Below are 23882 nucleotides of genomic sequence, written 5' to 3'. Positions count from 1 at the left end.
AGTTGCATTATTTTTGTTTCTATCATAAATGGCATCCTTACAATAATCCATGCATAGCTCTCTTGAAAAAGGTTGAAAGTACACGATACATTTGTGCATTGAAATGTGGCTGAAAAGAACAAAACAACTGCCGTTTACAAAACAAACACGTTTTCTAATTACAGTCATTGCAGATCATCAATGAAACTGTGATAAACTATGAATGAAACTACCATTCAGCTGCTGAACATTAACCTCAATGTCAATAAACCAGAATGAAGGACATGTTTACACTGCTGGCTCTGCAGCAAATGCCTTTATTCAGTAAATCTCTGTGTGGAGTAATGAAGAGATATGATGTCAAAGAATGTATGTCCATGAACGATGACGTGAACAAGTGATTATACAACTATTGTATTCAGTTGGAAATGATAAGCTGTTTCCCACCGATGTCACAGAAATCCTCATTGTCATAGGACATGACTATAGAGGAGAGTATGTCATTGATTTTACAGAGACCTGGTCCAGGCAGGGTCAGTTTGCAAAACCGACCAAACATGTAATATCCTGGTAATTACAAGTATTATTACGTTGCTATATTCATATAGGGACAATGATACTACTACTAACAACGACAATAATGGTAATAATCACCAAAATAACTTTAAAAACACACGTTTACAGGACTCGTGAGGACAGGAAGTAGAGGAAAAAGTATTAATTGTTTATAAAGTCGTTGAATCCACTCTCGTGTTTCTCCGTAGAACCTCGGCTATCTCCGTGGTCACATGACCCTCGCAGCAGGAGCATTGACGACACAGACCAATCCTTTAAATAGAGTCCTTGACCTTCATCGACGTTATTATTATTATAAACGTACACATTTAACGTGAATCACTGCGCAGAATAACTCCGTGTTTTCTTTGTCTGCTCTCGCGTTGAATACTTTGAGGTAACATTTTGAATTAATGACTGAAATGTCGCGATGACAGTGTTGTTTGGAGGACTGGAGACGACGTCAGTGTCTTGACCTTCACACTTTGCTCGTCACTCTCCCTCGCTCGCGCTCTCGACTTCCTGCTTCCGGTTGTGTGAGATCGGTCCAAACAGAAGCAGGTGAGTGCGTGAACAGCCGAGAACAACATGAGTGAACGGACTGTGATCGTCGTCCTCTGAGTGAATAACGACTGTGTTACTGATGAGTAACGAGTGGACTGTGATGTGTTTGAGCTGAGTGACCACAGACAGACAGACAGACAGGCAGACACATTAGAGACATCTGCAGCAGAGAAGCAGAGAGTCAGGGTGGATCCAGGGCAGAAGAATGTAACTTGACCCGGTGACCTCCATGTAGACCCATGTCAGCAGAACTTTCCATATTTATATATCATTTCCCCTCGTTTTTAGGTCGCTATCTCCTTTACATTTGTCAGCCAATTTCAACAAATGTATAAATCAAACCGTTTAGTTTCTTGGTTCAACTATTTATTTACCTTTGAAATACTTAAAATGAATGAAACCCTCTTGTGCCTTTGATATGAGTGTGTGGGTTTGAATCAAACGGGAGTTGAATGACTTAGATTTGTCTGTTAAGATAAGATAGCAAAATTAAAGAAAGGTTAAACTGGAAAAGAGGACTATAGTCTGTGTGCATTATGTACAGAAAAGTTATGGACATTATATACAATGAATGAAAGCTAGAGGAAAATATTGTACGTTGCAGGTAGATGTGTAAATAAATATAGTGAATATTGTGTATACAGTCTCTGTAACAATATAAATAATGTGACTATTGCACAGGATAATGCACTGGTGAACAGGCAGCAGGCACAAGATTGTGGAGATGGTAGTGGTGGAGTAGTGCAAGTGAAGGTGGTTACAGTGCTGGTGAAGGTGGTTACAGTGCTGGTGAAGGTGGTTACAGTGTTACATTACTTAACTCCTTTTTGCACCGTGGGTGCAGCAGTCTGTTGCTTCTGGAGCTGCGTCAGGCCTCCACAGTCTCATGTAGGGGGTGAGAGGGGTTGTCTGTGCATGCATGCATGCATGTTACAGATAGATTCTTCATCCTGGTCAGCACTGGTGAGGACCAGACTTCAGTTATAACCTGTTCCTCAACAAAATATTCAAATATGTGAAGCTACAGTAGAGTAAATAGACCAGATGTCCATGTGATACTGTCTTCTCAATGTTAGACTTGAGCTTAAGTTTCCTTCAGTCAGACATTACCTTGACATGTTTCTGGTGGTCTTCCTCAGACGGGTCACATGATGTAACTGGTGACGGTGTTTTATTGTAACCTGTTTTATACAGATTTGTCAGACAGTAGAGGACGAGTAGCTCTTTTGCTACTGTGGTGCACAGAATAAACTCACTAATGACATTTTTGTTGCCGTTTCTCCAGCATCATGAGTCAGCGGACGGAGCGACGGGGCATACATGTGGACCAATCAGACTTGCTGTGCAAAAAGGGATGCGGTTACTATGGCAACGCAGCTTGGCAGGGTCTGTGCTCCAAGTGCTGGAGGGAGGAGTACCAGAGGGTTCGGCAGAAACAGATCCAGGATGACTGGGCTTTGGCGGAAAAGTAAGTGCTTTAACCAGCACATCCTTTCACAGTCTGCACAGATCAAAAAAACACTGGTGTAAAATGGTAAAATTAAGGACCGAAAAACAGTGTTGTTGTGAGTTTGTTCTCAGTTAAAAACATTTGCTACGTTAACAATATTTTACTCCAAATTCTGTCCAAAAACACGACACAGTAACTTGAGCTCAACCGTGTCATTGAGGCTGCGTCAGCCCTCTTTTAATCCTAATTTAGCTTAGGTTTTCTCAGCTGTCCATTTATAGTTGTTTTAACATACAGTTCATTTAGTTTAAATGATTTATGCAGTATTACTTGTTAGAGTTAAACGTTGGCCTTAAACCTTTGAGTAAATATTCTTGCAAGGAAACGAGCATGATGATAGATGATAGATATTTCTGCGTTGATCTGAGAGGGGCTCGGATACATGTGCATGAAAATGTAACCTGGATGTACAGCAAGTGGAAATAAATATGCAAACCCTTTACATGACTCTTCTTCTTCTGTAATATAGATTACAGTCCTCAGAGTCCTCTGCTCTCCCCTCCCTTTTCTTAGTGTATTTGGGAACTACGGTGGCCTTTGCCAGCCAGAAAGGATGTTGTTCTTGTTTTTTGTTCATCTGTTATTCAGCTATTCAGTTTTTTAAAATCCCATTTCTCCATGGCACTAGGTTGCAACGAGAGGAGGATGCGGCGTACGCGAGTAGCCATGGAGCTCAGACGCAGCCCCACGGCCAGTCCTCGGCACCGCACCCAGGACACGCCTCTCTGGGCCCCTTCTCCAAGTTTGAGGAGAAGAAAACGAACGAGAAGACGCGAAAAGTGACCACGGTGAAGAAGTTCTTCAGCCCCTCATCACGCACTCCTCCCAAGAAAGGTATGACACAACCCCAAATACGACACCGTGTGATGTCCAGGTGCCGTCTTCGCTGCTGCTTTGACGCCCAAAACTGTGTCTTTATCTAAACATGGTTCCTCCTCCTCAGAAACCCAAGAGGGCAAAACACCCAGTCCGTCCATTAGCCGCCACAGCAGCTTTGAAACGGACCAAGTGTCCAGGGACTTTGTGGACTTCTTGAAAAACCTGCAGCGGCCCGGCCGGGAGATCCATAAGCAGTGCCGCGCCTTCATCGTGAACATGTCCAGCAAGAAGGTCTGTGGTGCTCACACATCAAGTTTCCTGGCACAATGATTGTAACTGCACACACATTGTTTAAAGTGTGGTTGTCTGAGGTGCCGTGACACCGTGTGCACCCCCAGCACAGGGAGAGAGCAGCAGGGAAAGTGAAGTTCGCTCGCTGCCTCATTTGACTGGAAACTGGAGTTTGTAAACAAGTCAGTCTGCAAACAAAAGTCCGCAGGTAAACTCATGGAAGCTGTACGTTTACATCACTTATGTAAAAGCAAACAAACACTGAAGTTACAACATTTGAACTTACCCATGGAGGCAGCAGCTTGTGTGAGCTTTGACGTATAACTGCTGATTTCTCTGTGGATTTTGTTGCAGGTAATAAAGTGGTAAACATCTTCTTAAACTATGTGTTTCTTTGTGTCGCAACTGACGGCCATGTTTTCACATCTCAGGCTAGTTTTCAGCACAAAGTTCAAAGTTCACCTGGGGATATTGATTGTATTTTGAATAATATGCGAAGTTGCACGGCTCGCCGACAGTCGACATTAAGAAACACAGCTTTTTGCTCTTAAACGCTGCTGTGGGAAACATCTGCCGCTGGTCCGAACGCGGCATGAATGAATGAATGAACCTCGCGTCTCTTGTCTCGACAGGATCTCAGTGCTGAAGAACTCTCAGAGTGCGTTCAGGATTTCTACCAGAACATGGCCGACCGCCTGATGAGTCATTTTAAAGGTCAGATGAAAATAAACTCTGTAATTATATTGAAATGTAATGTGGTTGATGTTTGTGAGTCCAGTTATTGTCACTGAGCGTAACAGACACTAGATGGCAGCACAGTCAGGTGTTTAAATACGTCTCTGTGTGGTTGTTCACAGGCTCATCAGAGTCCGTGGAGCAGGTGATGGACCAGGTGGAGAAGTACATCATGACCCGTCTTTATAAAGGCGTCTTCTGTCCGGAAACCAGCGACGATGAGAGGAAGGATCTGGCCACACAGAACCGGATACGGTGAGGGAGAGATTTCCAGTCGTTTAAAGGACGACTGTACGGTGCTCCTCGTTAGTTTGCTGCAGTCTGACAAACATTGTGTCACAGTCTGTTTGTGCACTTCAGCTTCGCTCAGCATGTGCGCGCACAGCGGCAGCTGCTGACCGCACGCATTTGTCTCCCCGGGGGGAAAAACGAGCGAGTGGAACAAACGTGTGCGATTGCATCACATCACCATGCTTTACACTTAATACTTATTGTTGTGTTTGTGTTGTTGCAGGGCTTTGCACTGGGTGACCATCCAGATGCTGTGTGTGTCCATGGATGAAGAAATCCCTGAAGTGTCGGAGAATGTGGTCAAAGCAATAACAGGTCAGAGAATAAGCCTGGAAACTCAGTCACTTCTATACATAACATCGAGCAACATATTCATATATATATATATATATATATATATATATATATATATATATATATATATATATATATATATATATATAGTTTTGTCATCTTTGAAAAAGCTGCTTTCTGTATGTGAGACGTGCCGTAAAACACAGGATTTACAATGAAAAATAGAATTATTATATCAAAATATAATTAAAAAAAAAACCCAGTCAGTATCTTAAAATTGACTGGTAAATGTTTTATTTGGATCTGGTTAAAGAAGTTATTAATATAATGAATTGATTACTTTTGCTGAAGAACAAAATTTCAAATAATTGACCATTTTCATAAAGTAAAAATGAGATTTTCTTTTTTAACACGTAAAGAAACAACATTCCTCTGTGGTCCCTCTGTCGTCCCTCTGACTCGTGTCTGTCCTCGTCTCTGTGGCTCTGACCTGCAGATGTGATAGAGATGGACTCTAAGAGGGTTCCCCGGGACAAACTGGCGTGCATCACACGCTGCAGCAAACACATCTTCAGCGCGATAAGGATCACGAAGAACGAGCCGGCGTCCGCCGACGACTTCCTGCCCGCGCTCATTTACATCGTGCTCAAGGCCAACCCTCCGCGGCTTCAGTCCAACATCCAGTACATCACACGCTTCTGTAACCCGAGCAGACTGATGACCGGAGAGGACGGATACTACTTCACTAACCTGGTCTGCTTCTTTTTATTTATTTTATTCTTCTTCAGTTTGAGTTTGATCACATGTTAGAGTGAGACACACTCACACATACAGATAATTAATACTTTCCAATGTTGACTGATTTCCTTCGTGATCTAACCGAAGGCTGAAATATTTGGAGAAAATATCTAATTGCAGTTACTCTGATACACATAAAGTTACAGTTGAATACGCTCTGTGTTATAAACTGAAAACATTGCAAGGATGAGAATAATAAAGATAATATTCCTTTATTACAACATGTATTCATCACATTGTTGAATTTACAGAGAAGATAGAAACACAAACGCTTTCCCTCATTTTTACTTCATCATGTCAGTGTATCAGTGTAATAATATATAAATGTAGATTTATAAATGTATAAACGTTTAGAAATCCTCTGGTTTCACAGTGACACTGTACTGTCTGTGTGTGTAAATGTTGTTCCACAACAGCTGAATAACTACATGCACAATGTAAACTCCAGTAACAGATATTACCACAACTACAAACAGTAACGGAATAAATGAGGAGAAATACAACTCCAAGTCTACCAATCAATTAGTACTCCTTACATGAAATAATCCACCATTTTGATCATAATCCATCTTTTTAATCACAAAGAAAGCGTCACAAATGTGTCAGATTCTTTGTCTAAAATGTTTTTATTGGCACCGTAGAGTCCATGAGTCTGCAACCTTAATCTGGAGCCACAGAAAAACTCATTTGACCCATAAAATTAAGATAATAACATGGATAAAGTTTAAATTTTAAGAAACAACAGAAAGAAACGTAGACCTGGTCCTTCCATCGTTTGAGGAGAATTAATGAAATTAAAAGTAACACACCATTAATAATTCATTAATTAAATAAATAAATGAATTAATGAAGCAATATTTGGATTTCATGTCCTTCATGCTTGAGAAAACCTGCCTGGCAGAAATATGTGGATCCTAAGGCTTTTGACAGACGTTGGATATGATGCACAAAATATTTAAACACTTATTTATCGCCTTGATCTTTACAAAAAAATTTAAATAAAATATATATATCTATATTAAAGACACAAGGAGCCACTGCAGAAGGGCTGAGGAGCCACAGGTTGCAGACCACTTTAATTTTTGCCTTTTCCCTCATTTTCCAGTGCTGTGCGACCGCCTTCATTGAGAAGTTGGACGCTCAGTCTCTAAATCTGTCCCCGGAGGAGTTTGAGCGTTACATGTCGGGCCAGGCGTCGCCGCGTCTCCACAGCTCAGAGGGCGACTGGGCCCTCGCCGGCTCCGCCCCCGATGCGACCGCCGTTGCCACCACCAACCCGGTCCTGGTTCAGCTCAATCAGAACCTGGAGCTGCTGTCGGGCCTCATCAGCAAACAGGAGCGCGTGACGGAGGCGGCGCAGAGCCTGCAGGCCGACCTCCTCTCCTGGCCTCAGAGCGTGGAGCGCGAGGTTCACGGCGTGCTGGAGAAATACCCGCTGGAGGTCGCGCCCCGCACCGTTTCTGCCATCGACGCCAACAACGTGGACAACGACAACCTCCCGCCACCACTCACACCACAGGTGTTTGCTGGGTAACGGACACTCGTGTGAGTTTGACGACTGCATCCCACAAAAATGTCTCCACTATGCCAAAAACCACTCCACACTTTAACACACTCTGTGTAATATATGGTGCAGAATACTGTAAATATCTCCACTTATGGAATCTAGTCGTCGTGTATTTGGTAGATCGAGTCACAGCTGCTTTTCAAACGCTGACATTTCACAGTTTGAGTCCATTTATTTCAATAAAGTCACGGCGATCAGCGGTGGATTTGATCCCCGGGAGCGAATCATGTACATTTCAACTGTAGTGGAATTATGGCAGCGGTCCACGTACAGTAAAATCATAGCATCAGAACCGATAAATTAGTTTTCCCTTGTTCTACATTCAATGACGTATCTTTTTACACAACATGACATTTCGTGAGAAAAATAAGTGCAATTTTAACATGATGATGTAACAGATCACAGTGGATCCATGAAGTCACAGAGAAAAATCTAGTATTTCACATGACGATTAGATTCTAATCATAGTGGGAAATTTTAACAAATTCATCCTGTGGGGCTGGTTCTGGCCCGCGGGCCATATGTTTGACCCCCCTGAAGTATGGTATGGAACCTGACGACGGCGTCGTCTTCTCATGAATGATATCAATATTATATAGAAGTTATATAATAAGGGATATAGTGAAAAGAAGGAACACTAACCTAACTTTTACTCACCAGCTGTAACATTTCATCAACTCTGTGTGTGTGTGTGTGTGTGTATTATCAGAGCTGCGACTAACTATTATTTTCTCGATTCATCGAGTCATCACTTGGTCCATGACATGTCAGAAAATGTTGCTCAGTGGAAGCGACGATGTTCTCGAACGTCTTTGTTTTTGTCCACAAACTAAAAATAATTTCTTTGTTTTTATGGAGCAAAGAAAAGAAGAAAATATTCACATTTAAGAAGCTGAAATGATCAGAAATCTTGTTTTAAAAATTAAAAAAGCCTCAAACCGACGAATGGATGATGAAAATAGTTGACGACTCATTGAGTAATCGATTCCTCTAGTAGTTGTTTCAGCTCTAGTTATTATCGTTATTATTATGATTATTATTATTATGATTTTCACGACGTGAAGGTAAAACAGAATGCATCCATTTCATTTCAGTGCAAACAACAACACAGCGTATAAGAGCAGAAACGTGTTTCCCTCGTCAGACGCTTTAATGAACTGCTTTGGCTTTTGCTGTTTGTTTTTTTTTGTTTTTTTTTTGTTAAAGTGTGTGTTTTGATTTGAATTTCACCGAATGAACTTGAATCTTAACGTTTTTGTTTTTTTAGAAAACACACACACTACGTTTAACATTTGAACATTAACTGTGTTTTAGAATTGTGTCTTATTTTCTTTTTCAGTGTTAACAACTATTACATGTTATTCTATAAATATAATAATGTATTTAATGAACTTCTAAGTTTGTGATTGTGTGATGTGATGAAACACTCGACTGTAAATAATAAATAATATCACTTTGAGATTAGGACGACTATAACTGCAAACATAATCCAGACTATCAGCAGAAGTTAATCCTGTTAAATTTCATCACTAATGTGTTTTTTTTGGATTGGGTTTTTTCTTTCTTCTATAAATCTAAAAATACTGTTAAAGGGAGGTTTTATATTATTTTATCATTCATTTAAAGTGCACTAAATAAAGATTCTGTCCAAAAACATCACAAATGTTAATCTCAGAATTCTGGACCTGACTGTTTTTATTCATCTGGAAAAGGAAAATGAAACTATAATCCACAGAAACCATGTGAGCTAATCTGAACATAAACAACCTAAACATAAATAAATGATGGGTTTTATTCTTTTCATTAGATTTTAAAGCAGCAGCCTCAAACTTGTTCACAAAAATAATGTTTTCTGGTTGTGTTTGAAGATTAAAGATTAAACTGAAATAAATACTGTATGATGCAATATAAAGTGTGTGAATGCAACTCACTGTTGGAAAACGATGAAAATGACACGTGTTTTCATTTGAAGTAAAAAACGACGGTGAAACTAAACGTTGAACTCTTTTGTCTCTCTTTTGTTTTTGCACTGTTGTGAAGTGGTTTACACACACACACACACACATTATGATATCATGAATTTAAATAACACACATTTTCATGGATGGACTGATGACTGTGATCTCAGCTCCAGCTCCGCCCCCTTTTCTAGCCTCATTTAAATACAATTATATCCTTCAATTCTTGTTTCCCAGGATTAATTGGCACATGCAATTCAAAAACAGTTTGCAATCAGAGCTAAATCAGCTTTGTGACGTCTGTTTAGTTTGTCTAATGTCGACTGAGAAGCACATTCTTCCACCTTCAATTCCATTTAGCGACATTCACACAGAAAAACATGTTAACCAGACAATAAATAAATAAATAAATAAACTTACCCGAGCCCAGGGTCCAGAGTCTTCCACCTCCTTTTTCCACAGAAAGTCAATCAATCAATCAATCTAAAGTCTGTTAGCAGTTTTATTAACTCCTCTTTACAAACCTAAACTCACCTACAACAAAGAAAACTTGACCTTGAAAAGAACAGTGAAACAAAATGGCTTCTCTCTCTCCTGCTACTCCTGCTGCCTTTTAAATTGAACACGTTAAACAATTATTATTTATCTTAAACAAAGATTTCAAGGACACACACAGGATATGTTTGAAAAGGTGAGCAGGAAAATCCAGGAGGGGTTTATATAGGCCACACCCTCATCTCTTCATCCAATCACAGTGAGACAATCTCCTACGAATGAGCCAATCACAGCGCAGCGTGACACCTGGTTACTGACAGGTGTGCTCACGGCACATGAGAGAGAAACTGCAAATAAATAAAAGAACCTAATAACGCTGTGTGCTGTGTCACAATGATGGACAGAACTCTACTTTTACCTTTAACCTGCACATTCATCTGCAGATGAAAACATGAATCTGCTTACATTATCTATAAGTAAGTGGAAGTGTCGGTGTACGACGAGAGCAAAGTGTAAAATGTGTAAAATAAACATTTTTTGTGAGTAATTTTGTCTTTTAGAATTTCCTGGAAATCACTTGATATCATACTCATGCCTCATGTGTCAGACTGTGTCCAAACACTTAGAAAACAAACTCACATCCTATAATTAAACTTCACAAAAGAGCAACGACACTAGAATAATAATAAGAATCCACTCAACACTCTGTCGTCGGATCTTTCATGTTACAACTTCTACAACACGAGAGATACATTTTTGTCTGTGGTGAATAAAACTCGTTCTTTAAATTAAGGAAATTATCATTTTACGAGGATTCATTTAGGTTTGAAAGTGAGAACAAATGTTAAATAAATTAATAAATAAATGTAGATGTAAACTTATGGAATGAAATATTCACACATTCATTAACTAGGTGCTTACTAACATGCATGTAAGTAGCATTCTAGCCCTTTATTAGTAAATATTAAGCACAAATTAACACCTGGAAAAATCTTAATTCATGTCGTCATAGAGGTAGAATAAGGTGTTAATACGTGCTTAATAATGATTAATAAAGGGCTAGAATGCTACTTATATATGTTAGTAAGCATGTAGTTAATGGTGAATTTGTGTTCCCTAATACAAAGTGTTACCAAAACTCTTTTTAGGGTTAAAGTGAAAGTCTAGTATTATAATTAAAAGTTAAGTGCATTATTGTGCATATTATAACACAAAATATTCACCCTCACACCAGATTCCCTTCACTCATCCATCCACTGTGAACCAAGAACAACGCACCGTCAACATCATAATGTGCAATTCACTGTTTATTCATGTTCGACACTGATTGGTGACGTGAGGGATTTTCTGCCGTCGTGAACAACTTTCTCCACTTCGAAGCCTCCGATGTGCAAAACGTGACTAAATGCAGTTTTTAAAGGGCAATTGTCCGGAGTCATCGAGAAACAAGAGCGTCGTACGTCATCGTGTACAGGATTATTATTCTGGGAAGAGTCGGTCGTTGGTCTAAAGTAGACGTTGCATCCATCGTACAGTCACACAGTAATGTACATAATACGAGATAAATGAACCGATACATGCTTATATATGTTCCTGAAAAACAAATGGTCAAACTTTATACACACGGTAAGGCATCGAATATAATACAGCGCTAACCCAAAGGAACTTGTATCAAATATTTTTTCAAATATTCACACGAAAACAAAACAGTTTATCGTTTATGTACAAAAATACTTATGCAAATGCCCCGTAGGAATATTTGAATAGAAAAAAATAAGAGGAATCTCATCAGGGGAGGAAGGAAGGAAGGAAGGAAGGAAGGACATGACATTATTATTTGAAACATGCACTTGCTGCAAAAAAAGGTTTGCAGTTCAGCTGGAATGGACCACATCGCGGGGCGGGGGGGCGGAGCATGAATCACTGAGAAAAAAGTGGTTCATGGTGCAGAATACTTGGTCTCTTGTGCTCGTTGGTCCTCGTTGGTCCTTGTTGGTCCTCGTTGGTCCTCGTTGGTCCCCGTGTTGCGACTGCAAACCTGAAGTTTCCAGTGCAGTCCAGTAATCTCACGTGTTCCTGTCCGTCCTCTAGACTTTGGACTCACTCTCAATGTTGGCGATGTCCCCGTTCCTCTCCGTCTGCTGGTTCTGGCCCTGCTTCCCCGGGCTGCTCTTGGTCTCCTGACTCTCCTGCTCGGACTCTGGCAGTCCCTGCTGACTCAGCTTACTCGCCATTGACCAGGTGAGGGGCAGGCGTGCGCGGTTGGTCATGTCGGCGAGCTCTCTGGCGCTGCAGGCGGGCGTGTCCGTCTCGTAGATGTCGTGGAAGCTGTTGTAGTCGACCTCATAGAAGCCGTCCTCCAGCGTCAGCACCGGCGTGAAGCGGTAGCCCCACTTGATCTCGCTGCTGATATATGAACTCCTCGCCTGGCACGTCATTCCTGCAAACACAATGTTGACATTTAAGTTATATACAATTATAGGGCCTGAACCTATTGTTAATCCTTCAGATTATTCTCATATCCGTGGCTTTGCAGTAATTTTTCAGGTCGTTAACGTGCATAAAAACTCTTGAAACTGGGCATGTCAGTCAGGTCTGGCAAAAATGCAATATTGGCATAGCTCCCGGACCCGTGTGTTGCTCAAGGGCTCTATAGCGCCACCTAAGGTGAAAAGAAAGGCAAAATTGAGTTCCACCGAATATCCAGAAACTTGGTGGGAAGATGTTGTAGACCGAGACGAACAAAAAAGTCCACCGTAACCATGGCCTCAACTCAACAGGAAGTCGGCCACTTTTGCACCCGACATACCGACATAGACCTTTGTCCTGGACACATCAAAGGTGAAAAATAGAGGATTCAAAAGTGAGGTCAGGGAACTGCTGCCTGCCTGGGGGACACGAGGGCCCCATCATGACTGTGTGCACTCCTAGTTAAAGTTGATATCAGTACAATTCTTTCTGAACAATCTCTGCCTCTGCTTGTATTAAGGACACTGTCGTCACGTTATCACAGACTCACAACTGTCTCTGTCTAAACTTTGATACAATTGTTATATCCCATCTGCTCCTGGTCTCTCTCTCCTGTCTCTACCTCACCATTTTCCCTTTCACCACAACCTGTCTAGGCAGATGCTTCACACATCTGGTTCTGTCAGAGAGTCCTTTGTGCTCCTTTCTTTTTAAAAATGTAAAATAAATGAGTTGAGCCCAGGTGCATCTCAAAGTGCATAAAATCAAAAAGGTGCACAATATTAGCAACAGCAGTTTTCTCAGTGTTGCTGGGGGAACCACAGTTGCTTTTGGGGCCGCATGTGGTCCGCAAGACAACCATTTGCGTAGCCTGGCTGTAGAGCATCTCCAGTTTAAGTGTCTCAAATTAACACTTAATGACACCACTTTGCGTAAATGTTCTTAATCACATTTCACCAGTGATTTCCTGAGCCTGTTCCTCGTGTTCTGCTCTGCATCAGCGCTGAGAGGCGTTTCCTGTGTGAGCCTCAGGCAGAAGCTTCCAAACACGCTTTATTATATTTATCAAAGCGGCGGTGGGGGGTGTAACGCAGTTATGGGACTTAATAAGACGCCAAATTTCATGGAAACGCCTTCAATATTCATCAAGAATGGAGATGTTCTCACGGTGATGCCAGAGGATCAACAGAGTGATTAGAATTCAATCCAAGGAAATGACTGTGAGACACAAACAGTGAGTGTTTGTGTGGTTTGTACAGTTTGTAAAATCCTCAATGGCTTGATCGCTCTTAGGAAAACATCACAGCAATTAAATTAGGTTAGATTTAATAAGATGCTCGGTCAGTAATTATCAGAATAAAGTGCCTTTAAGCCGAGTCATAAAGGAGGAAAACAGTGGAGCTAATTCAGAGAAATAAGTGGAAAAGGGAGGAAGAAAAGTGAGGAAATCAGCAAAGTCAATTAGATTATTGTTAGTGGGTGAAATCTGCCGCCCATGAGGCCTTTAACTCAAATCCCACAGTCTGTAAATGTTTGTTTACAGCCACCATGGCTCAATCCCAACGCCTCACTCTTCTTCTCTTCTTTGACTTCTAAAACTTAAGTACAGTTTACATCAGAAAATGACCTTTGATACTTAAATACGTGAACTTTTTTGACCAAAGTCATTCTCTGGTAACTGACCGAGACACTCACCTGTGGCCTCCACCATTCCCTCTAAAATCACCACAATTTCCAGCTCGTCCTTGGCCAGGTGAGCTTGTGAGATCTCCCAGAAGGGGCTGTTCTGGTTGATCTCGTGGCAGATGATGAGCGGCGACACCAGGAAGAGTCTGTCGTCTCCTGTGCTGTAGCCCACGTTTATGTCCGTCTGGTTCAGAGGGATGAACTCCCCTTCCTTGGTCTGCTTGGACTTGATGAGCTTGGCCCGGATCGACGCTTCCACTATGTGCGAGTTGCGCAGATCTCCGACCCGGAACATGAGGCACAGTCGCCCGTCTCTCATGGAGATGACGGCGTTGGTGGAGAACACCAGTGTCTCGGCTCGCTTCTTGGGCTGCGAGATCTTCACAAACATGCAGCCCACCATGAAGGCGTTGACGATAGACCCCAGCACCGACTGAACCAAGAGCAGGAGGATGCCCTCGGGGCATTTGTCCGTGATGACCCTGTATCCGTAACCGATGGTGGTCTCCGTCTCGATGGAGAACAGGAACGCCGATACGAACCCGTTGAGGTTGTTGACACACGGAGTCCACTGATTGTCCGCTATGTGGTCCAGGTCGCCGCGTACATACGCAATGAGCCACCACATGAAGCCAAAGAAGAGCCACGTCACGGTGTACACCAGCACGAAGATGAAGAGGTTGAACCTCCACTTCAGGTCCACCAGCGTGGTGAAGATGTCCGTCAGGTACCGGTACGTCTCCCGCACGTTGCCGTGGTGGACGTTGCACTTCCCGTCCTTCTGGACGTAGCGTTGGACCTTCCTTGTCCTCTCCATCGCTGCCAGATGTTTGGGCAGATCCTCACGCGCCTGCTTTGGCAACTTGGGCTGTCTGTTGATGGCAGGGCTCTCCACATCCTGCTCCATGGGGGTTTCTAGGGAAGTTCAAGCCTGCGAGAGAGAGAGAGGAAACATTGCGGTGGTCACTGGTATTGTTGTGAAGAGCGATGTCCAACAATTAAACACCTGGACAAAAATAAATAATAAATAAATGAATACAGCATGCCATTCACTGGCTCTCTGGTTTGTTGCCAAACAACCAAAGACAACGTCTGGTAACACAATGACTGAATGAATCGTCAACTTGGTTTTAAGGGTGTTTTTTCAGATTTTTCAGCTTCTTAAATATGAGTATTTTCTGGTTTCTTTGCTCCATGAAACAACAAAACCAAAAACAAGACATTCGAGAACATTTTTATGGACCAAGATAAAGGACAGATTAATGGATGATGACATTCTTAGGTGATCATGTAACATCTGAGTCATTTATCCTGTCAAACTGCTGAATATCAAGGTTTACTTTTCATATTTTTAACAGTAGAATCCACTCCTTTGTTCGTTTGGTCTAGAAAATGGTGATTAGAATTTGCCAAACTCTGGAAATGATGACATTCTCAAATGTCTTGTTTTTGTCCACAAACCAACAACAAGATATGGAGCAAAGAAACCAGAGAGTATTCACTTTAAGGAGCTGAAAAAAGAGAAATCAAACTGATAATGGATTCATCGTTGCAGCACTGATACTGACAACATCATATCTGAATTCAGAGCCTTTGTCTTTGTCTCAAACATGTCATTGTTTAGGAAACTCTCATTTTTTAGGACACAAACAAATGAGCTGCTTTTGCACATTTACCATCTTCATGTGTTTGAGTGACAGCTGCACAAACACCGTAAACACCAGTTACACGACTTAAAACAATAGACCTCTTCCTCTGCATCACAACCACACACGCTGGAGTGGAGCTCGCAGATACTTTGTTACGCCGCTGCATCTGTGCAGTGACTGTGTCATAAACCTGCTACACTGTGTCCCGGTGACTCCTGCAGCGTTGTGTGGGTGTGCGACGCTAAGTGAAGGTTATTCTAATGCATTCAGAGCGCTCACTGTGAGGCCACCATGTCTGGAAAATAAGATAATTATCCAGCTGACAGCCAAAATAGAGATTTAACTGTGTGGAGTGAAGACGTAAAGCTACGGCTACTGTTTTTTATCTCCACACTGTCACTGGCTGTGGGTTTTATAATTTATTTTAATAAATTTGAATATATTTTTTTAAATCTCTGACATGTTCAGAGAACCAGGCCTCCCTGTATCTCTAAAACAAGCTAAATCTCTTTTAAAAATCACTTATTTATAAGAGGGCCTTCATTTAATTAAATATGTATTACTTTTACTACATTATTTAACCTGGTTGTATTAGTTTTCTTCTTCTTTTATTGCATTTGAATGTTTTATCTTATCGTACTGTTGTTATTTTTGTTTTGTTCCATTGAAAGCACTTCGTAGCTTTGTTTTACGGCCTCAGAAAAAGAAAATACATGCGTCACAACTCGGGGAGAAAAGAAAAATCTAATCAAAATTTAAATCACGATTATTTCAAACAATGACTCATTTACTTGAACGTGTTCAAAAAATGTGGCTTTAAGTATGAAATATCAAATGAACCTTTTGAATTCATCTTAAAATAATTATAATAAAATATACAATATAAATGATTGTATATTGTATATCTCTTTAGTCACGCAGCATGTTTAATCCAGGGATTCCACTGAAACGCCTGTGGGACAGGAAGTCCAAACAAAAGTGTCAGAATAAAAGCCTCCAGATTTGTAATAATCGCTATGTTTCGGTTGTAACGGTAATGGAAACACGAGTTTGGAGCATCAGCGGGGATGAAAGTGGGAGTGCTGCGGTTACATTGTCATACACACCGTCCGTCCGTCTGTCTGTCTGTCTGTCTGTCGAGCACATTCCTCTAACACCATTCTAGAGGTGTGATTGTTTGAAACAATGTGACGTTCACACTCATTACACAACTGTGAGGAGGCGACAAAACCAGATGAGTTTCAACTCCTCTGACAAATATAAAATATGACAGCTGTGATCGTCTCAGGACTTTAAAACGATACTGTTACAGTAAAAGTACAAGCATGTGACAGGAAATGACTCTGGTACAAGTCAAAGTCACTTTATTATATGATATGACTTCAGTGAAGTGACTGAGTGAGAGACTGGAAGGTTGTGGGTTCACTTCCTGGCTCTGCCCGTCTAAATTTGTCCTTGAGCAAAAACACTTGAGCCCATGTTGCAGCGTGTGAAAGTGTGAATGGTGATGAAAGATGTGTGAACGTGTGAAAACGGTGGTGTAAAGCAGTTCATCAAGACTAGAAAAGCTATAAATACAGACCATAATACCAACTCCTCTTCTGGTTTAATTCGGTAGTAACGAGTAACAAAGAGAGTTTGAGTTGAGTCTTACGATGTAAAAGATAATAAAGTCGTTTCACAGCTTTAGTCACAAAGCAGATTATTGGATGTATCTGAGGGCGGGGTTTACAAATGTGAGGTCATGGACCATAAACTGTGCACACAGATAAAAACCCTGCACTCACACACGTATACATATGTTTACACACTGATGTTTTCCTCCTCACTGACTCCAGGGAAACGATTCAGGATTTTTCTGTAACCGGTAAAGTTACTGAAACTTGAGCGAGGAGACTGACGTACTTTTCCACTCACTCTGTTTGTTTGTTTGTTTGTTTGTTTGTTGTCCTGACCGACAGATGATTATTATTAGTGCTGACTGTAAAGTGCTGTACGTTTACATCCACGTGAGTGCAGAGCACAGCCTCGTCTGCTAAAGTCTGATGAATTATTCACTTCAATCACTTCCAGGGTTTTCTCATAATTCATGAACTCTGAATATTCTTTTAAAGCTGCTGAAGCTGCTGCTGAAACTGCTGCTGCTGCTTCTGCTGAAGCTGCTGCTGCTGGAACATGAAGGTTTTTTCCATTACTATGTTACAATGTCCAGTATATACAGAGCTGAGAAGAATGTAACAATATAGTGGGTCTTGTATCCTTTTTTCAGCACAACTTCTGCACAATTATTGCTTCTTTATATCGCTACTGAAAATGCGATTTTAAAATGAATCCTAATTTTAACTCAAAAACACATGAGAAGGTGAAAAAAACAACACATTTTCAAAAAGCCTAAATATAAATATAAACCTGCAAACAAATGATAGAGAATCACTGAGTCTAAGGACATTTTCTGTTAAAGCAGGGCCCTTCAACTCAAAAAGACCTGGGGGCCAGTGAACTTCTAGGCTGGTCAGAAGGGGGCCGGTCTAGTTTAGTGATAGAAATTAAATGCATATGTAAAAATGTTTGTTTGGATTTATAGTTCACAAAAAACAAAACTGTAAATAACAAAAACAGACAGAAATAAAAATAGAATCATAACATTAAGTCAATATAACAGTAATTAAACACTAGACAAGCTTTTAAATGATTACATATGATTCAAATATAATCTAATGTAGCTGTGAGTTTGAGGCTTGAAGGTGTAGTTTGTAATAAATACATTTTACTGCTGGTTTAGCTCCACACTCTCACTGTGTTTCTCTGTACAGCAGAGTTTTACACACATACTGTCGTCGTCTCACTCTGCAAAGTTAACTTTTATAAAAACATAAAATAAAAGTGAGTTAAACTCAAATCAGCGTGAATGAAACAAGCGACCGAATAAAGCGGTCGCTGAGAGGTTTTGGACAGATTCCACCATCAGGTTTTTTTTACCACTGGAACAAACGGCCATGCTGAAGCCGCTCTCCGCTCTCCATTCACAGGGGAATATTATGAGCTTCGGCAGCAAACGGTTTCCACGGCAACACACGGCTCAGTCTGCCGAGTGCTCACAATATAGCAGGAATGCACTGGAAGGGGATTGGATAACGTTTGTCCGTTTCATCTGGTTTGAGAAAGGCCTGAGGACGAAGGGTTTACTGCGTCTGTGTTTGAACGTGTGTGAACACAGGGATTATAATCCTGCAGCCTTTTAAAATCATGTTTGTCACGCTGGTGCTGACGCCAAAGAACAAGCAAAAATAACGGCGGTGAACACTTTAGCTGGTGTTTAGCTGGTTCTTTTAACTTACATACTCACTTTATTAGGTACACCTGTTCCACTGCTTATTGACTTAGATCTCTAACCAGCCAATCACATGCAGTGTGCTGACGTTTCATGAGAAAAGAGCAGTGATGGAGGTGAATTTTCACACACAACAGTCTGAGAAACTGACCAAAAAAAGAGGAAAACAAGGTGTAACGCAGTTTTCTCTGGAACTGTAAAATACCACATGGTAAAATCACATTTGGACAATCTGGTCACATCACTGTCACCCACAGGACGGTCCACGAGCTCCAACTGAGCTCTACAACTCCATCCGTCCTTCACTTCACACCTGTTCTGCAACAAAGCGACTCACAAGAGAGGAATAAGCTACGATGAAGAAGTCTGGGACAGTAAGTAACTAAAATAAGAATTTTAGAATTTAAGTCGGTGGGAGCAGACCAGCAACAGCTCCACTGGCTTTCCACATCTTCAAGACCATCCATGACCTCTCTGACCTCTCTGACCTCCTCATCAACTCTCACTGTTGATCTTTGCTGCTGCAGATTCTCTGATGTTTTACTTCAGCTCCGCTTTTACTGGCTCAGATTATCCCAGATTATCCTACAGCACAAAAATTCAGTTGATTCTGAAAGGCAGTGGTGTCAAACGCATTATAGTTCAGTAAAATAACCGCATAATAACTGATAAACAACAACAACTCCACATTCTTCCCTTTGTTTTACATTTAGTATCTTTTTTTACAATACACGACATTTCTTGAGAGAAATAAGAGCAATTTCAGACATATTATTCCTAAATTGACCTTTTACACGTGTGCATTACAACCTACAGATCACAGTGGATCTTCAGTATAAAGGCACCAACATCTGGAAGAGCAAAATATAGTATTTCACATTACGATTAGATTCTAACACGTGACGTGACGTGCGCTGTAAGGTCACACGAAAGGTGCCTCTAAATAACAGCTTTACAAGTCACTAGTTTGTGTGTTTGTGTGTTTGTGTCGCGTCTAAAACAAAGTCATGGCGGTTGCCGTGCCGTGCCGTGCTGTGCCGTGCTGTGCCGCGCCGTGCAGTGCCGTGCCGTGCTGGTCCACGCCGGGACCATGTGGTGTAAAAGCAGCATTAGGTGCTGATGATTCCACCAGGAGAGATTAATGTTGCAGAAAAAGCCCCAACTCAATTAATGTGGGGAAAAAAATGAACGTTACTCCAACTTCCGGATCCAGGTGAGCTGAAAATAGCTTCCTCTGTGAATCAGAGGCCACTAATGAATCTCGTGACGGAGCTAAATTGAATCATTGAAGGTTGCAGACGAGCATCAGTCATGAGCGACGGCGACGATGATGATGATGATGATGGTGGTGGTGCTTCAGCGGGACCAGGAAATTAGTTTTTTTGGGAGGAAGCTCAGACGCTCGCTGTGGGAATCACGTGTGAACTCAGGGGGAAAAACACTCATTTTTGGTTCCGTTTCTATTTCTGATTTTCATTATCAGCTGTTCGCCCGACCGCTCGCCACATGTGCTCAGAAATGGGCCGAGGATATTTTTAGGCAGCTGAGCATCACAGAGAAACAGTTTTTATTTATTTATTTGTTTATTTATTATTTTATTATAAGACATTACTCTGAAGTCTCAGCTTTTATTATCACTGCAGACATTTATGCCGAGTCAGGTTTCCACGACTGAGTTGAACCCAAAATAACTAAAGTAAATAAGTGGCAGCCAGGACTAGTTCTCTAAGGTCATGGTTCTCAAACTGTGGCACGTGTACCAGCAGCGGTACAGGAGCTTCCTCTGGTTGGAACTGGGAGGGAAATCAAAAACTACTGTTTATACCAGGTGTGAAGAAAATGAAACGTGTTGTTTTTAAATGAAACAATAAGAATAAGAGTCACTTCAAATGTCATGATACCAGTGAGTGGATGTGAGGAAGAGGAGGAAGACGAGGGAGCCAATACTTAACGTTGTTACTGAGAGAGCTCCGTGTTTTCTCAGGTGGTTCAGAACCAGCGCTCTGCTGCCACCAGCACTGTTTACTTTTTAGACCAGTACTTTTACTGCAGTAACACTTTAGATTAGGGAACACATTTTCACCATTAATAAGCTGCTTATTAGCATTCAAATAAGTAACATATTGGCTCTTAATGAGTCATTATTTAGTAATTATTAATGCATTATCCTACATGCGACATTAACTAAGAGTTTTCCCTCAATAACCTCAGAATTATTGCTCATTAGTAGTAAGTAAGGAAGTTGTTGGTATATGAATGACGACTTTATAAGGTGGTAGTATCACAAGAAGGACGCAACTTCAGATTAGGGAACATGAAGTGGTGAATAATTGTAAATAAACTACTAGTGAATTAGTGATCAAGATGTCACTTTAGTATGAGGAAAATATTCTAAGTAACAAAGACTTCAGTACTTGTACTTTTGTGTTTTGTTACGTAAGAAGAGAAATGTGTATCCACAGTGTTACTTTATATATTTCAATAACTCTTTGGATGCATTATTTTGTCATTTGCAGACTAAACTAACTAAACTACTAATTAATATTATTTTTTTCTAACTTGTAAACGTTCAGATTTTACTGAGAAGAAAAAAAAGATGGATTGTTTCCAAACAATTGGTTTCAACTTAAAACGTGTTCAGGTCCCTCTTTTATGACATCACAGGCTGCAGATGAACGCCACTGAGTTTCCATCATGTGGTTTTTGTGTGGAAACATTCATCACCAGCGACTCGTGCTTTCTGATGACGACTGATTAGATCAGCTGTTTAAATAATCTCATAATAATAATAATAATAATAATAATAATAATAAAATGAGCTCAGTTTCTCCTTTATTAGGCTTCATTATTAACTCATCGTTTTCTCAATCAAAAAGCACTCTATACATTACATTCTTTATTATTTTTACTATATTTGAGTCACTGTGTTGAGGTGTGGGGAAGCACGTGTCATATATATACATATTTATATACATACAGTATATAAAAGGCAGAAAAGGGCAATCAGATGAATAAATAACGCAGGATATAGAGACAAACACATGAATGAACTCAATAATAATGAACGGCAACAATAACTCAAAGATCCAAGAAATGATTTACTTCCAAATAAATAAAGACGTCGTTTAAATAGAATTCAAGAGGGAAACGACATTTGAAAATGTATGTGTGCCAGGACTATTATTATTATTATATATTATTATATAACACGACCGGAACACGATGCCAAACTAAAAAAATCCACTTAGAAAACTTCTCTGACTTCATGATGATGTTGAGAAGAATCCATTGCAGAGGAAAGAGGGGAGTCCCCGAGGAATTTAAGTGTTTTTCCATCAATTCTATAGCTGCTTAAGTGAGTCTATTAAAAGTAAAAGTTAAGGATTGACCATAAAAGAATCAATTATTCATCACTTTACCATCAGACTTTATCTTAAAGTGGAACAATAATTTAAATCATGGCCACATAATCTGTCTATCTATGTATTTATTATTCTTTTATAATACATACTGTAAATAGTATATATGGTATTTTAGACTTGCAGTAAGTCAAGGAATAAAAGTATTGAGCATTAGTGAAAGAATAACTTCTATTAAGGCCACACATTCTACACATCTATCATGTTCCTCTTCTTCTTTGAGAACTCATAAATGATGAATAATAATTAAAATGAGCTGCTGTAGTCAGTTATACTATATTTTAAGATCTTGTACATCATGTATCATCGCTCTCTTCATCAACACGGGCAGAATTACACAGGTTATGTTTTCTAAGACGAGGAAAAACACGTTATAATATAATTATATAATGATACTGATATAAAATGCTGATTTTTAGGTTGTCCCTGTGTCCGTCTCTACACTGTTGCCACAGAAACGTGTTTGTGAGCAGGTTTAAGACAATAAAGATCAGGTGCATCTGCAGGCAGGAAGCACACGGGGAGATTTCCCGTTGTCATGGAGACGAAGGTGATCCAGATAATGGTAATAATAATAATAGCAGCAGCAGCAGCAGCAGCAGCAGCTGAAGAAGAAGAAGAAGAAGAAGAAGCAGCTTCCTGGTGTTGGTTAATGTTCTGCCTTAAAGCATCATCATCATCATCATCATCGTCACGGCTACAGTAGGTGATGTGACGTGAGGCCTGCACGCGCTCACAGCCTTCAACGGCTTCACCTTCCAGCTCCTTCCATTCCCCTCACCCTGTCATCAACTTAACGCGTTAATATTAACGCCCCCCAAAAAAATAAGAAGAAGAAGAAGAAGAAAAGAGAAAGAAGAGAGAGGAGAGTGATGATGACAGGGTTATGTAACGAACCCTTCACATGGAACAAATGTTGCCATTTAACGATCGCGTCAAGATCAGCTGAGGCACAAGTGTACACACACACACACACACACACACACACATATACATTACCTTGTGCAGCTGATCGATTCACTCACTCACCCGCTCATCTTCTGTCTCTTTGTTCCCATGAAAAGGAATGAATAAAAAAGGAAGGAAAGATCATCATCATCATCATCATCATCCTGTGTTAGTGAAGATCAGCGCGCGCTGTGCGATCACTGAGAGGAACGAGGAACTCTCTCTCATCCTCATCCTCATCCTCCTCCTCCTCTCCGCGAGAGAGAGAGAGAGAGAGGGAGGGAGGGAGGCGGAGAAATGAGCTAATAACCAATAACCAGGTCTGAATTACCAACCGGTGGAAGTGAGCAAGTACACTTTACTTTTTTATTTACATTCAAATCTTTAAAGGTTTCAAACTGAACAAAGACACAGAATCAATATTAATAAAATGAATGTTTTAACCATAAATAAAGATTTGATATCAAAGAACATGCATGTAAACACAGTGTGTGATAAAGCTTAAACCTTTAGAGTAAAAATAC

General features: G+C 40.6%; 2 protein-coding genes across 5 annotated transcripts; one reads left to right on the top strand and one right to left on the bottom strand.

Annotated features, from left to right (window-relative positions):
• Positions 1-1019: 1019 nt before the first annotated feature.
• On the top strand, positions 1020-9389 carry rabgef1 (RAB guanine nucleotide exchange factor (GEF) 1). 3 transcript variants are annotated; one of them, XM_044042857.1, is made up of 9 exons: positions 1020-1095; positions 2384-2566; positions 3237-3442; positions 3552-3718; positions 4351-4432; positions 4576-4708; positions 4968-5059; positions 5535-5791; positions 6942-9389. In XM_044042857.1, the coding sequence occupies exons 2-9, from the start codon at positions 2388-2390 to the stop codon at positions 7368-7370; spliced, it is 1545 nt and encodes a 514-aa protein (XP_043898792.1). In that variant the 5' UTR covers positions 1020-1095; positions 2384-2387; the 3' UTR covers positions 7371-9389. The 3 variants fall into 3 exon arrangements, with proteins under 3 accessions (XP_043898792.1, XP_043898794.1, XP_043898795.1); XM_044042859.1 differs by lacking the exon at positions 1020-1095 and adding an exon at positions 1135-1155; XM_044042860.1 differs by lacking the exons at positions 1020-1095; positions 2384-2566; positions 3237-3442; positions 3552-3718 and adding an exon at positions 3762-3926.
• Positions 9390-11145: 1756 nt separating this feature from the next.
• kcnj6 (potassium inwardly rectifying channel subfamily J member 6) lies at positions 11146-23472 on the bottom strand. 2 transcript variants are annotated; one of them, XM_044042877.1, is made up of 3 exons: positions 23440-23472; positions 14021-14942; positions 11146-12296 (listed from the first exon to the last, which is right to left on the bottom strand). In XM_044042877.1, exons 2-3 carry the CDS (start codon positions 14916-14918, stop codon positions 11944-11946), a joined length of 1251 nt encoding a protein of 416 aa, XP_043898812.1. In that variant the 5' UTR covers positions 14919-14942; positions 23440-23472; the 3' UTR covers positions 11146-11943. The 2 variants fall into 2 exon arrangements, with proteins under 2 accessions (XP_043898812.1, XP_043898811.1); XM_044042876.1 differs by having other exon boundaries at positions 23410-23441.
• Between the last annotated feature and the right edge of the window lie 410 nt (positions 23473-23882).

The sequence above is a fragment of the Solea senegalensis genome, linkage group LG13 (assembly GCF_019176455.1).
Source record: "Solea senegalensis isolate Sse05_10M linkage group LG13, IFAPA_SoseM_1, whole genome shotgun sequence".
NCBI classification, from domain to species: Eukaryota; Metazoa; Chordata; class Actinopteri; order Pleuronectiformes; family Soleidae; genus Solea; species Solea senegalensis.
The sequence above is the reverse complement of the archived record's forward strand: the minus strand, read 5'-3'. Positions and strand labels throughout refer to the sequence as shown.

What these genes read in the sequence shown, in the direction of transcription:
- rabgef1 (XM_044042857.1), top strand. Translation starts at nt 2,388, where the DNA reads ATGAGTCAGCGGACGGAGCGACGGGGCATACATGTGGACCAATCAGAC. An exon ending in ACGCACTCCTCCCAAGAAAG is followed by an intron (nt 3,443 to 3,551) that starts GTATGACACAAC and finishes CCTCCTCCTCAG; the next exon opens with AAACCCAAGAGGGCAAAACA. An exon ending in TGAACATGTCCAGCAAGAAG is followed by an intron (nt 3,719 to 4,350) that starts GTCTGTGGTGCT and finishes TTGTCTCGACAG; the next exon opens with GATCTCAGTGCTGAAGAACT.
- kcnj6 (XM_044042877.1), bottom strand. Translation starts at nt 14,918, where the DNA reads ATGGAGCAGGATGTGGAGAGCCCTGCCATCAACAGACAGCCCAAGTTG. An exon ending in GGGAATGGTGGAGGCCACAG is followed by an intron (nt 12,297 to 14,020) that starts GTGAGTGTCTCG and finishes TTGTGTTTGCAG; the next exon opens with GAATGACGTGCCAGGCGAGG.